Below are 13583 nucleotides of genomic sequence, written 5' to 3' on the forward strand. Positions count from 1 at the left end.
CTTCTTCCCGTTTCTTCCCTCCTAAGTTTCCTATCCGAGTCACGGCACCATTATGTCGCTCCCCCTCTTCGTGGAGGAACGACACAGGACCCTGCGCTGTTCTTTCGTCTGCTCGGCCCTCCCCGGGTTTGCTGCTGGTTCTTCCCGGGTTGACTACTGTCCCTTCCACCTCCGTGGAAGGGCGGTTCCCCCTGGCCACTTTCCCCACTTCCGCAGGGGAGCGGCACACCGCCGGCCGGCTCTCTCGGGGGCTGCACAGGTGTTCCCCTTAGATGTTCCTGGTGCATGCCGTCTCTCTCCTCCTTTATAGTCCTCCTCCGCCAATCCTAACTCGGCTGCCCACACGCCGAGTACGCTGCTCTCCAATCAGGAGCAAGTCCTACAGTTTATTGGCTGAACTGGAGGCAGCTGTGTAGAAGCTGTTTTCTTCTCTCCCAGCGATTGTGGGAGAGCAGATGCATAGAATAAGTCTTAATTCCACTAACTTAGTCTAGTCCGAGTTGCTCCCCACAGCGAGTGTCACCTCCCAGCTCTAGAAGGCGCTAGAACAGTCCCTGCTGCGGAGGCGTGAGGTTCTAATCCTGTGCCCAGCCCACCAGAGCCAAGTCCCGTGCAAAGACGAGCGGGAGGGAGATGCTGGCCGAGAGAGGGCTGCAGCGCAAAGCACTGGGCAACTGAGTGGGGAGCGCTGGGCGCGTGATGCACCCCCTCCCCCCGGGTGTCCCAGGCTGCTTTGCACTTGCCCCACCCCAGGGAGAGTACAAAGGGGGTGTGCACAGGAAACCTGACTCAGCGTTTCTCCCAGGGGCCCAAGTTCCTGTTCAATGAGGAAAGGGATCTGGAAACCAAGATCTGAGTGGCAGGTGTGCTCCTGGCTGTGGGGCTGTCACTGCTTGCAGACCCCTCCCTTTTCTAAAGATTTTATTTATTATTTGAGAGGTAGAGTTACAGACAGAGGGGGAGAGAGGGAGAGGGAGAGGGAGGTCTTTGATCTGCTGGTTCACTCCCCACATGGCCACAAGGGCTGGAGCCGGGCAGATCTGAAGCCAGGAGCCAGGAGCTTCTTCCGGGTCTCCTATGTGGGTGCGGGGGTAGTTCGTTCGGTTGGAAGAGGAGCAGCCGGGACTTGAACTGGTGTCCATATGGGATGCCAGCACTACAGGCAGAGGCTTAGCCCACGACGCCACAGGGCTGGCCCCCTGCCAGCTCCTTTTAGAAGAGCTGATACACACAGATCCCTGCGTAATAGGCACAAGTACACGTGCACACATGCTGTTAAACTGGGCGTTCAGGGCCCCCAGCCCCAGCACGTCGCTGGCCAGATCCTCTGTGCTCCTGGCTGAGCCTTAGATCCGCAGTGCACCTGGGATGATTTTGGTGGCTGGTGTGCGGCGCGGGTCTCAGCCTTCCTCTCCGCCTCCCCTGGGTTAACCAGTTGTCCCAGCACCGAGCTTGAATAAGCACTTTTCATCTTCACAGGAAGTCAGGACCGTTGCTTACGTTCACAGGTGGGAAACTGAGGCTCAGGGAGACAGAGTACTTTATTCAAGGTCGCAGAGCCGCCAAAGGGCAGAATCAGGATTTGACCCAGGTTAACTTGATTCTGAAGCCAGAGCTTTTCACCCTTGCCATGGACGCTGAATTTTCCCATCTGCACATGGGCGGTATAAAGGCTGTGGCCATCAGGCCCTTGCAGAACTGACACGGTGGGTGTGTGGGCTTGTGCCAGGAGGACGTGGGGCATGGGTAGTGGACAGACACTGCACACGACAGGGGCATGCATGCTTTGTAAGCAGCGGGGCCACTGGGCCACAGTGCGCACCTTCACCCAGGCAGGTACGGGCATGCAGGGAAGGTAAGGGACTGCAGGGCCAGGGCTCTCCTGCCTGTGGGCGGCTGCTCCCGGATCCTGAGCTGAGGCGGCTGCTAGGCCAGTGTCTGTCCGCACCTGGCACTTGGCCTGGTGACAGGAAACAGAGGCTAGAGGTTGGCATGACAACCAGGGCACAGCTCACTTGCTGGGGCTCCTGCAGGAGGGAGATTAGGAATAGCAGGGGCCCACAGGGGTGGCCTGGCTCTCAGCTCCGTGGCAGGGCGCCTAAGAGAGCTGAGCAGCCAGGACAGCCGTGTCTGGCCCAGCGCTTTGGAGGCTGGGGGTGGGAGAGGAGCCGTCTTACACTCACGGGAGGGGTTGGGGGCCACGGGGCACGGACTCGGCACCACAGCTGGCCGCCTCTGAGCCTGGGCCCCGCCCCTCGCTGCGTCCTGGCTGAGGGCAGGCTCTTGCCTGCGTGTCAGCACGTCGGGAACCTGAGCGGTGAGAGCATCGCCTGGGAAGGAAGTGTCCGTCTCCGGGTCCCCGTTCCCAGCACCGCCTCGCCACCGCTGTCAGTTCTCGGGCGGCTCTCGCCGTCCACCGGCGTGGGGCCGGTGGTCCTCCCACCTCGGCCCAGATTCTGGCCACTGTCCTGGGGCAGTGTCCCTCTGCAACCTGCCGCCCGCCCCCCGGGGCAGCCCCTCCACGGTGTGCTTGCTGTCTGGTCCTCTGTGAACTTTGCGCTGTGCAGGCCCAGCTCCGAACCCTCGCTCTTCAGCTGTGGACACGCACTCCGCTGGAGGCGGAGTGGACCGTGGGAGTGTGTCTTTGCGTCCCTGCCCCTCCACGCCCCCCCCCACCCCCGGCCAAGCTCACAGCTCTCCGGCCGGCCCCAGGGCTGGCCAGAGCCGCCTGCCTGGGCCTGAACAGGGGGCTCTTTCTGAACCCGTAGGAGGTGTTCCGGCAGCACCGGGGCCTGCAGCTGCTGGCCCTGGTGGAGGAGGTGCTGCCACGTCACGGCAGCGGCCACCACGGGGACTGGCACATCTCCCTGAGCAAGCCCAGCGAGAAGGAGCAGCACCTTCTGATGACGCTGGTGGGCGAGCAGGGTGAGCGCGGGCCGGCGGGGGCATCGCCAATGAGGCCTGGACACTGGGTCCCCACGATGGCAGGCCTCTCTGCGTTAGGGTTCAAGGCGTACCAGCAAGCGTGGGCCCTGAGGAGAGGGGCAGGGGCTAGGTGGTTCCAGCACGGTGTGCGACACGCAGGCCCTGCCACCGTGACGGGAGGGGGCCTGTCCCGGGAAGCAGGTCGCGGTGCCGCGAGGATGTGTGTGGTCATCCGCAAAGCGCGGCGAATGCGGCCCAGGCCAGCTGCGGGGGAGGCGCCGGGCTGACGGCGGCGTTCCTTGCCCTCAGGGGTGGTGCCCACGCAAGATGTCCTTTCCATGCTGGGCGACATCCGCAGGAGGCTGGAGGAGGTAAGGACGCAGGGACTCGGCCCCTCTGTGCCTGGGGGGGCAGCAGGCCTCCCTGGGGACGCGGCTGCCCACGCGTGCAGTTCAGAGGAGCAAAGCCAGGGCCCTGCTCTGGGCAGGCTCATGGCCGGCCTTCCGGAGACGCTGCCTGGAGCGCAGGGAACATGCGGAAGTTCCCCGACGGTGCAGCGCGTGTGGCAGCCGTGAGGGGAGGGGTCAGGAGGGGGCAGCTGCAGGGGCATGAGGGGGGAGTGGGAGTTGGCTGGGTGGACAGTGGGGGACAGCACGATGGCTCCAGCAACACGAGAGCTCTCCAGGCCCGGACGGGGTGCCGCAGCCACGCCTTCCCGGACGGCAGTCTGCAGGTCCAGGCCAGCTAGGAGGAGACAGCTGGGCACCCCCCTGAGCCGGCGCACAGGCTTGGTGGGGAGGGGCGGAGGCCCGGTCTTCCTGCTCAGATCCCACCTTCCCTGGAGGGCAGAACCTTCCACACCTCCACCGAAATGGCCTCAGTGCGCTGGGGCTCCCCGTGCCTTGCTGTCTGTCCCCGTCACTGTCCCCGTCACTCAGGGCTCTGCGGTATTTGACAGGCAGGATGTGTGTGTGTCACTGCGGGCCGCCTCCTTATCTGTGCCACCCAGGGGCGCCGTGTGTTTTCCTGCCTACTCTATGCTGAGTTCTCTCGCGTAGTACTAGCCGCCACCCCCTGGGGCCCGAGGGCTAAAGAAGCCGCCTGCCCAGCACTGCGGGTGTCTGCGGAGCTGGCTGGGGCAGGGGTCTTTTCACGCAAGGCAGAGCTTGGGTGGGAGACAAAGGCGTGAGCACCTGTCCAGATGGAGTCCGACAAGCAGACTGGGGTGGCAAGGTTAGGGTTTAATGGAGAGAACACACCTGGCAGGCAAGGGGCACCTATGCAGACATGAGAGCTGGCACACAGCTGACAGCCCTGGCCGGTGGCTCGGGAGGACTGGGGCTTGTGAGGGAGTGGAGTGGGGGCCAGGTGTTCCTGCCGTTTCACCCCCCCCAATCCCCACCCTCTCCTCCTGGATGAAGGGATTGCTTGGCTATGCAACAGGTAAAACTGCTTGTAGGGTTTAATTGCCCAGTTACCCGCCTGGTAGCCCGCCGGGTGCCGGGCCTCCCTGGGAAAGGCCGGGACCCCCTGTGAAGCTACCAGGGTCCAGGCAGGACTTTGCTGAGAGCTGCTTCCCTCCTTTCCATGGACGCTGTTTCCTTCGGCCGCTCTCACACACGGGCTGACTTCTGTCTTCCCACGTAACACTGGTGCTCCCGCTTCCGGTGAGAGCCGACCCAGAGCAGCTAGGTGGCCGCTGGAGGCCGCACAGCTCGTGGGCTGCAGAGCCGGGCTTTGGGGCAGGCCCGAGTGGGAGCCTGGGTGTTCACCAGCTGCTGTGCTGCCTGGAGGGCCACTGCGAGCCCTTCCAGGTCTGAGATTCTGGGTTCCTGAGCACAGGGGAGGGGCGGGGCTGCTGGCCTTGCCCTTCGCACACAGACCTGCCTGCCCTGGGCACTGCATTCAGGCCAGAAGGCAGCACACGGCGGGCGGGCAGGCGGGCGAGTCCAGCTGCGAAGACGGATGTCTGGAAACGTCCTGGGAGCGAGCAGGCATCTCATGGAGACGGCGCGAGAGCTGCAGCCTGGGACCCTGTGGGGAGGGCAGGCCTGGCAGGAGCACCTACGGTGTGGGAGGGCTGACCGGCTCCTGGAGGAGGGAGGCAGTGGGGAGCCAGGTGTGGCCCCTGAAATGGGCTGCACCAGCCTCCCTGCATCTTCCCTGGCGATGAGGGGCTGGCCGGCGCCCCGTGGCCGTGACCGTGACCGTGCCCACACCCGAGGTGAGCACTGTGCTGCAGGCCAAGCCGTGTGTGGGGAGGGGAGGCTGGGCATGGGGCCTCAGACTACAAGCCCTGGTGAGCACGGGCGCCCGGAGCGTGCCAGCGGCTTCCCAAAGCCTCAGCTGCGGCACCTGGCCCCTCCCACCTCCAGATTGGCATCCAGAACTATTCCACCACGAGCAGCTGCCAGGCACGGGCCAGCCAGGTGCGCAGTGACTACGGGACGCTCTTTGTGGTGCTGGTGGTCATCGGCGCCATCTGCCTCCTCATCATCGCGCTCGGGCTGCTCTACAACTGCTGGCAGCGCCGCCTGCCCAAGCTCAAGCACGTGGTGAGCGTCCGCGCGCGCCGGAGGGGGGCGGGAGGCCAGGATGCCGGGAGAGCCAGCCAGTTCACGGAGATGATGCTCAGCTGTGTGGGGCCGCCCTCAGGGCCAGCAGCGGAGGTCTGGGAGCGGCCCCCGCGGGGTTGGTTGGTGCCAGGGATCGAGGAGAGGCCCCGGCAGCCTGGCGGCTTCTCCAGAGAGAGCAAGGACACTGGCCGCACCCCCCCCCCCCCATCTCGGTCTTTGGTTCTCCGCGTCTCTAACGGGTTGCTGGGAGGGAGCCGGTGATGCTGGGGACGCCAGAGGGCTGCTCTGCGCACGGGCCGGCCAAGCTGGGAGGACACCAGGGCCTACCCCAGCAGCGGCCGTCCCCAGCAGCCTCTCGCCCCGCCGCAGTCGCACGGCGAGGAGCTGCGCTTCGTGGAGAGCGGCTGCCACGACAACCCCACGCTGGACGTGGCCAGCGACAGCCAGTCGGAGATGCAGGAGAAGCCGGCCAGCCTCAACGGCGGCGCCACCGTCAACGGCCCGGGCAGCTGGAGCGCGCTCATGGGGGGCAAGCGGGACCCCGAGGACTCGGACGTGTTCGAGGAGGACACGCACCTGTGAGCGTGGCCGCGTGGGGCGGACTCGGAAGTGGACCGCAGCCGCCCTGCGGCCCCAGCCTGGCTGTCGGCGCGGGGCTTCTCCTCGCCTCCCCGACTTCACCGAGCGCTCTTGGCACAGCTCACCCCACCTCCCGCCCCCGGAGCGGGTCTCGGACCCGGCCCCCGGCCCCCTGCGGCAGCCGCTCGGAGCGGCTCCGCTTCCCGGCCCCGTGAGCCCCGGCACCGCGGGCGGCGGGCCGGCGCTCCCCGCGCCCCGGGACTCCATTAAACCCTCCCGGAGACCCGCCGGGGCCAGCCCGTCCGCCTGCCCGACTCGTTCTTACTTCCGGGGTGGGGGCGCGGCCGGGCGGGGCGGGCGGGGCGGGCGGTCCTCCGGGCGCCAGGCGCCGCTGCCGAGCGAGCGGGGCGGGCCGGCCGCGAGTGTTTACATCCGGCCGGAGCTCGCGTCGCCGCCGCTCCGAGCCTCCCGTGCCATGGATACCAGCGACCTGTTCGCCAGCTGCAGGAAGGGGGATGTGGGCCGAGTGCGGTGAGAGCCCCGCGGGGCGGGGGCGCGGGCGCGAGCGGGCGGGGGGCGCCCTCCGAGTGTCTCGGCTGCGCAGCCGCGGGGTGGGGGAGGGCGGCCGCGCGTCGGGCCGCGGCTGCGGGGACCACCCGCCGGAGCGGGAGCGAGCGCGGGGGCGCCGGGGCGGCGGAGCCCCTGGAGGCGGAGGCTGCTCCGCAGAGCCCCCGCAGAGGTGGGCGGGGAGAGGAGCCGCTGCTCGGACGGCGGGCGTGGCGGGGCCGGCCTGGGGCTCCGACCCGGAGCGCGGTATCGCCCCATCCCCCGAGGCTCGGGAGCTCCTGGTGCGCCTGGGGGAACTGGCCAGGGGGACGGGTCTCCACGGCCTGGGCCCGCCCAGCTGGGGCCTGGGGCGCCTCTTGCTTGGCTCTTCGCGCTCCTCTCTGTCTTCCTAACTCTTCGTCTCCCATTCCCTGGTCCTTACCCCCAGGAAGCCTCAGCTTCCTCAGTGTCAGGTGCCTCCCAAGAGTTGGGGGAAGACTCCCACCCCGCCTCCCCTGCTAGCTCAGTCTGGCCCCATCCCCCACCCCTGCACTCCTGGCTGCCTCCACACCAGCCACGGCCCCAGCCCCTGCTCCACTGCCCGGCGTCTCACCTTGCGCGTCGCGTCGGCTGCCTCATCCTGTGACCTGTACCTTCTCGAGTGTCTCCCCCTCTGCTGGTGCCGTCCACACACCGAGGTGCCCACAGCAGGGCCAGCTTTTGGCCCAGCAACCGGGCAGGAGGAGCCCCGGCACCTCTCTGGAATGCCAGAAGAGCCGTGTCCTGGCCGCCGCCGCCCAGCCCAGCCCCGGCTCCGGAGCCCATCACCGCGCTGACTCGCTGTTGTCCACGCTGCTTTTCCGTGTGGGCCTGGCTGTGCAGCTGCACCCCTGTGTGCCCTGGGCCGCAGACACCTTTCCTGCTGGGTCCTCCCTCACCCGGGAGGCCCCCAGCTAGGAGGGGGTTCCTCCCCACCCCAGCCTCACGCACAGCTCTGACCTGGGCTCTGGGTTCCTTCCCTCCCAGGTACCTGCTGGAACAGCGCGATGTGGAGGTGAACGTGCGGGACAAGTGGGACAGCACGCCCCTGTGAGTGCCCGGCAGCGGGTGGGCAGGGTGGCCAGGGGGCGCTTCGCGGCTGATGGCTGCCTCCCGGCCCTGCCTCCCCAGGTACTACGCCTGCCTGTGTGGGCACGAAGAGCTGGTACTCTACCTCCTGGCCAACGGTGAGGAGAGGTCGGGGGCGTGGCCAGTGGCTGTGCCCGTGCCTCTGTGTGTGTGTCCGGGGGCCTGGCATAGGTTTGCAGACACCCCGACGTGTGATCCACAAGTACTTTCACACCCTGCCAGTTCCTCTGCCTGCTTCACCGGCCCTGGCCTGGGCGCCTTACCCTTAGGGCTTCCGGCTGCTCCTCCTGCCCCACCTGCAGTGCGTTCTCGGTGCTGGAGTCTGTAGGATCTCATTAGCGCTTGGGATTGAGCCAGAGGCTTTGGCAGGCTGTGCCAGACCCCACCCCCCACCCCCAAACACACACTCCTCCCCACTGCGGCTGGACCTCCCTGGCCTCTCCCGGCTGCTCATACAGCCCCACTGGCTGCCCCTGGTGGCCCTGGGCCTGCCCCAGGGCCTTTGTCCTGTCCCCGCTGCTGTTCCCCAAGTCTACAGTGTCGCGCGCTCACTTCATTTGCGTCTCTGCACTCTGTCACCTCCACGGTGACCTTCCATGACCTCCCCGAGTGACAGCCACCAGCACTGTCGCCGTTCCCCGGCTGTTTTCCTCAGGCCTCCCCGCCTGCATCAGCACCCTCTGAAGGCAGCCACCCCTGCCGACAGAGCCAGGCTGGCGGGGCGGGGTGGGGCCTGGCTCGGCTCCACGAGGGCTGTAGCACGTGCAGAGTGTGTACAGGTGTGAGTGTACGTGGACTCTCTGTGTGGGGCCTTGCCGTGGAGGATGCTGGGGTCACGCTGGGTCCGGGGTGTTTTTGGGGGGGTTTCCGTGTGTGTGGAGGAGGCTCAAGGGGATTAAGGTCTCCCCTGCCGCCCCCAGGAGCCCGCTGTGAGGCCAACACCTTCGACGGGGAGCGCTGCCTCTACGGGGCGCTGAGCGACGCCATCCGCCGGGCTCTGTGCGACTACAAGCAGGTCACCGCCTCCTGCAGGCGCCGGGATTACTATGACGACTTCTTGCAACGGTGAGCAGCCAGGGGCGCCCCCCCCCCCCCCCCGAGCACGCACCCTAGCGGGGGGCCATGGTCCCTACCCACTGCTCTCCCGTCCCCAGGCTCCTGGAGCAGGGCATCCACAGCGACGTGGTCTTCGTGGTCCACGGGAAGTCCTTCAGGGTGCACCGCTGTGTCCTGGGGGCCCGCAGCGCCTACTTCGCCAACATGCTGGACACCAAGTGGAAGGGCAAGAGCGTCGTGGTCCTCAGGCACCCGCTGGTGCGGTCCTCGGGGTGCTGGGGCGTGGCGGCCCGCCCGGGGCGGCCGGAGCTGGTGCTGGGCTCCTGCCGGGCTCCTGCCCTGACCGGCCCTCCTGGCTGTCTCTGCCCACAGATCAACCCCGTGGCATTTGGGGCCCTGCTGCAGTACCTGTATACAGGTGACCGCCTGTGCCTGGGCTCGGGGCGGGGGCAGGCTGCCTTTCTGGAGGCCTAGGTGGTGCTGAGCTGGCCCTGGACAGCTGGACACTGGGTCGTGCCCATGCCAGCGTGCGGCCGGCCGCCTCCAGGGTTGGGTGGTGGGACGCCGGGCTGGTGGGAGCCTGGGGGGGGCCCTCACGCCCTGCCCCCACTCACTCGGCACCCAGGCCGCCTGGACATCGGCGTGGAACACGTCAGTGACTGCGAGCGCCTGGCCAAGCAGTGCCAGCTGTGGGACCTGCTCAGTGACCTGGAGGCCAAGTGCGAAAAGGTCTCCGAGTTTGGTGGGTCGGGCTTCGGGGCTGCAGGCACTCCGCTGGGCACGGGCGGGGCCGGCCTGGCTCCCTGAAGCTGCTCCCTCCCTGTAGTGGCGTCCAAGCCCGGCACGTGTGTGAAGGTGCTGACCATCGAGCCGCCCCCAGCAGACCAGCGGCTGCGGGAGGACCTGGCTCTGCTGGCCGACTGTGCCCTGCCCCCTGAGCTGCGAGTAAGTGCGGGGCTAGTGGGGCGGGGGATGCGGTGGAAAGCCCGCCCGTACTCAGGGTCCGTTCCTTGTGTGACCCCAGGCCAGGCCCTTGCCCTCTGTGAGCAGCTGCGCTCTGACGCCTCTCCTTTACCCAGGGCGATCTCGGGGAGCTGCCCTTCCCCTGCCCCGACGGCTTCAACAGCTGCCCGGACGTGTGCTTCCGCGTGGCCGATTGCAGCTTCCTCTGCCACAAGGTGCCGGGCCCGTCTCTCCTGTCCCCCAGCCCCTGCCCTGAGCCCCGGGCCCTTCACGAACCCCAGCCTCCCCCAGGCCTTCTTCTGCGGCCGCAGTGACTACTTCCGGGCCCTGCTGGACGACCACTTCCGAGAGAGCGAGGAGCCGGTGGCCCCCGGGAGCCCCGCGGTGGTCACGCTGCACGGCGTCTCGCCCGACACCTTCACCCACGTGCTCTACTACGTGTACAGCGACCACACCGAGGTGCGCCGCGGGCGGGGGCGGGGGCAGCGCCGCTCTCCACCTTGGGCAGGGAGTTTCATTTGCTTGATGGGCAAAGTTGCAGAGAGATTTTCCTGTCTGCTTGTTCATTCCCGAGCTGGCCTCAAGGAGCAGGGTGTGGCCAGGCTGAACGCCATCTGGGTCTCTGCTCTGTGAGCAGGGGCCCGTGCACTTGGGCCATCTTCCACTGCTTTCATAGGGCAGAGGTGCAAGTCCACCAGCCGGGACTCGAACCTATGCCCATACAGCATGGCCTGCGCCTGGTCTAGGCCATAGCTTGACCCAGTCCTGGAGAGACAGGCTGGAGGAGCACCTTGTGCTTTGTTTTTTTAAAGAGCTTTATTTTTTTTTTTGAAAGTGAGAGTTACACAGAGAGGAGACACGTCTTCCATCTGCTAGTTCACTCCCCAGTGGGCTGCAACGGCCGGAGCTCCTTCCAGGAGCTTCCTGTGGGTCTCCCACGTGGGTGCAAGGGTCCAAGGACTTGGGCCATCTTCTGCTATCCCAGGCCATAGCCGAGCGCTGGATCGGAAGAGGAGCAGCTGGGTCTCGAACGGGTGCCCATCTGGAATACCGGCACTGCAGGCGGGGGCTTTACCAGCTACGCCACAGTTCTGCCCCTCCCCCCTTTTGCATTTTTGTTTCAGACAGCAGGGACCCTGGGAGGTGGTTCCAGTTCAGGAAGGAGTGTCAGAGTCTGGGCAGTATCTCAGAGTCCCTGCCTCTCGATAGGGACCGGGCTGGGGACAGTAACCTCAGAGTTCCCTCAGGGAGCCCCGCCCCTCCTTCCAGCTGCCCTCACGCACCTGCATCACCCTGTGGGGATGCAGACCCCAGACAGGGGGCTAGCAGGCTATGTCCACAGGGCAGGGGCTTGCTAAGGACCCAGGCTGTCCCTTCCCTCCGGGGCTCCGCCCACAAACTTTCTCTGGAGGTAAACAGTGTGGGTTCCCACGGCTGCTCCTCTGGGGGCAGGGCTGTGTTTTCCTATAAAGCTCTGTTTCCGAAGCCTGACTGCCATTGCCCAACGCTGCCCGGGGCACAGTCCTGGGGGGTGGGGAGGGCATGACAGGCCAGCTCGGTCGGGTGCTAGCACCTAGGGAACGGGCAGGGGGAAGTGGCCGTGCCCCACCCCCCACTGCACCCACTCTTGGCCAACTGTAAGGCGGCGAAAGGCCTCTTGGGGACTTGACAGCCTTCTGCCCCAACCGCACGGCCTTCGTGGTGGATGCTGCCCTGGGCCGGCTGCTGCCTGGGGAGCTCCCCCTGACGGAGCTTGGCTGTTCCCAGGGCCCGTAGTGCACACTGGGTCGAGGCCTGGGCTGGCAGGATCAGCCTCTCCGGAGCGAGCTGTTCTGCCTGTTTTCCCCTTCATGAAATGGGGATAGCAGTAGCCCTTGCTTCCTAAGGTTTTGTGCAGATGAGTGTGTCCTGCAGGTCAAGTAAGGGCCCGGGCACCGTGTACACGGTAAACACAGGCACGTGGTGGCAGAAGTGAGCAGTCCAGGGGAGACCCGAGCCCTTCCCAGCCTGTGGGTGTGCACTCAGCGCTGTAAACCCCAAGGGGGGATAGCAGGGAACAGTGACGCCACTCCCGCCACCAGCACCTGGGAGGAGAGGCCCCAAGCCTGCACAGGCTCTGCCTAGGGGGCACCTTGTACACAGGACAGCAGCAAGTGGCTTGCCAGGAGGCCCCTGCTATGCCCTGCCTTCCACCCTGAGGCATGGGAACCCCCCTTCTGTCTTCGTGGGGTGTCATGGATCACTGGGGGACTCTGGCTTGGACACGAGGGGCGTGGCCAGGAGCTGCTGCTCGTCCCGTAGCCCCCAGGAGCTCGGAGTCCACCTCCTTCCCCTCTCCCTGCAGCTGCCCCCCGAGGCGGCCTACGACGTGCTCAGCGTGGCTGACATGTACCTGCTGCCCGGCCTGAAGAGGCTGTGTGGCCGCAGCCTGGCGCAGCTGCTGGACGAAGACAGCGTGGTGGGCGTGTGGCGCGTGGCCAAGCTCTTCCGTCTGGCGCGGCTGGAGGACCAGTGCACGGAGTACATGGCCAAGGTCATCGAGAAGGTGCGTGGTAGTGATGGGAGTGGAGGGGGGTGGGGGTGGGGGTGGGGGCCGTGGCTGCGCTGAGCGGGCCTGTCCCGCCGTAGCTGGTGGAGCGGGAGGACTTCGTGGAGGCCGTGAGGGAGGAGGCCGCGGCCGTGGCCGAGCGCCAGGAGACGGACTCCATCCCCCTGGTGGACGACATCCGCTTCCACGTGGCCAGCACCGTGCAGACCTACAGCGCCATCGAGGAGGCCCAGCAGCGGCTGCGGGTGCTGGAGGAGCTGCTGGTGGCCATTGGCCTGGACTGCTGAGTCCGCCCGGCGGCCCCCAAGGCAGGCGCGTGTGTACGCGTGTGTGTGTGTGTGCAGCTGTGCTGCCTGTGCCTGGCACGCTCGGGCTCCGGGGGATGAGCCCCTTCCCCCCGGGGCCCTGGGACTGGCACCACTCAGGGACACCGGGGGGTTGGGGTATGGGCATGGGTCACTCGGTGCCTCCCTGCCCCCCCATCCCCGGTCCTGGCCTGGCCTGCTGCTCAGGCTGGCTGTTCATGCACACGGGGCCGGGCCAGGCGAGCCTCCTGGCGTGCCAATAAAGCTTGAACTCACCGTGGCTCCCGTCTGAGTGTCAGCCTCACACAGGCAGGGGCTGGGGTGCTGAGGCCTGGACAAGGGGAAGCGGGTTGAGGGGTCACAGGAGGTGCATCAGAGCTGCCCTGATGCCCAGGGGGTGCTCCCGCTGGAGTCAGAACCGGGGTCTTCCTGCCGTGTTCTCTCTGCCCAAGGCGCTCGCCTTCTCCCAGCCTCTCACCCTCCTTGAACTTGGGCACAACGCGGCCTTGCTGCGGGGAGCGGGGAGGCCCAGGCAGGAGCCCGGCCGCTGCACTGAACGGGCTGCAGTCCGACGCTCAGTGCTCGTGTGTAGCTGCTGGGGCAGTTGGGTTTAACCTAGAGGCAGGCCCCGCGCGTTGGACTAGACGAACAGGCGGAGAGCAAGCCTATTCTTGAACGAGCTCCACTCTTGATCATTTTTTTTTCTCACTCTTGATCTTGATCCTAACCGGGCCCACGGCTGCCGTCGGCCGCCTGGCCCCGGGAGTCAGCGGTCCCCCGGTGTTCGCTCCGGGGCAGGAAGTCCGGGGCTTGCTCTTTGGTCTTGCTCTTCGATCGTGTCAAACCGTATTTTTGGTCACTGCAGGCAGCTCTTGGGAGCGGAGGCGGCCACGGTGGGGGCTGCAGGGTCTCAGGGGGCTGCTGTCTCTGCTGTTCTTGCCCTGCGTGGGGCCTTGG

The 13583-nt window shown here is 66.7% G+C and overlaps 2 protein-coding genes across 6 annotated transcripts in view; both read left to right on the top strand.

The window, feature by feature from the left end:
• The window catches only part of PODXL2 (podocalyxin like 2), a 41124-nt gene extending 35041 nt beyond the window's left edge, over positions 1-6083 (top strand). For 2 of the 3 annotated variants that reach the window (XM_051852598.3, XM_070051010.2), the window contains exons 5-8: positions 2769-2925; positions 3235-3296; positions 5301-5480; positions 5871-6083. In XM_051852598.3, coding sequence (XP_051708558.3) covers positions 2769-2925; positions 3235-3296; positions 5301-5480; positions 5871-6083 — 612 coding nt within the window. The remainder of the gene's footprint in view (positions 1-2768; positions 2926-3234; positions 3297-5300; positions 5481-5870) is intronic. The other variant, XM_070051011.2, reaches the window with a different exon arrangement.
• Positions 6084-6489: 406 nt separating this feature from the next.
• Positions 6490-12906, top strand: ABTB1 (ankyrin repeat and BTB domain containing 1). Of its 3 annotated transcripts, none has more exons than XR_016214407.1 (12): positions 6490-6611; positions 7653-7715; positions 7797-7852; positions 8675-8819; positions 8909-9068; positions 9183-9228; positions 9436-9552; positions 9637-9755; positions 9835-9988; positions 10065-10232; positions 12118-12318; positions 12402-12906. XR_016214407.1 is itself a non-coding variant. In XM_051852601.3 (12 exons), the coding sequence occupies exons 1-12, from the start codon at positions 6556-6558 to the stop codon at positions 12606-12608; spliced, it is 1437 nt and encodes a 478-aa protein (XP_051708561.2). In that variant the 5' UTR covers positions 6490-6555; the 3' UTR covers positions 12609-12906. The 3 variants fall into 3 exon arrangements, 2 of the variants coding, with proteins under 2 accessions (XP_051708561.2, XP_051708563.1); XM_051852601.3 differs by having other exon boundaries at positions 9890-9988; XM_051852603.3 differs by lacking the exon at positions 6490-6611 and adding an exon at positions 6907-6928 and having other exon boundaries at positions 9890-9988.
• Positions 12907-13583: the final 677 nt, after the last annotated feature.

The sequence above is a fragment of the Oryctolagus cuniculus genome, chromosome 10 (assembly GCF_051225735.1).
Source record: "Oryctolagus cuniculus isolate XC-2025 breed Fujian yellow rabbit chromosome 10, ASM5122573v1, whole genome shotgun sequence".
NCBI classification, from domain to species: domain Eukaryota; kingdom Metazoa; phylum Chordata; class Mammalia; order Lagomorpha; family Leporidae; genus Oryctolagus; species Oryctolagus cuniculus.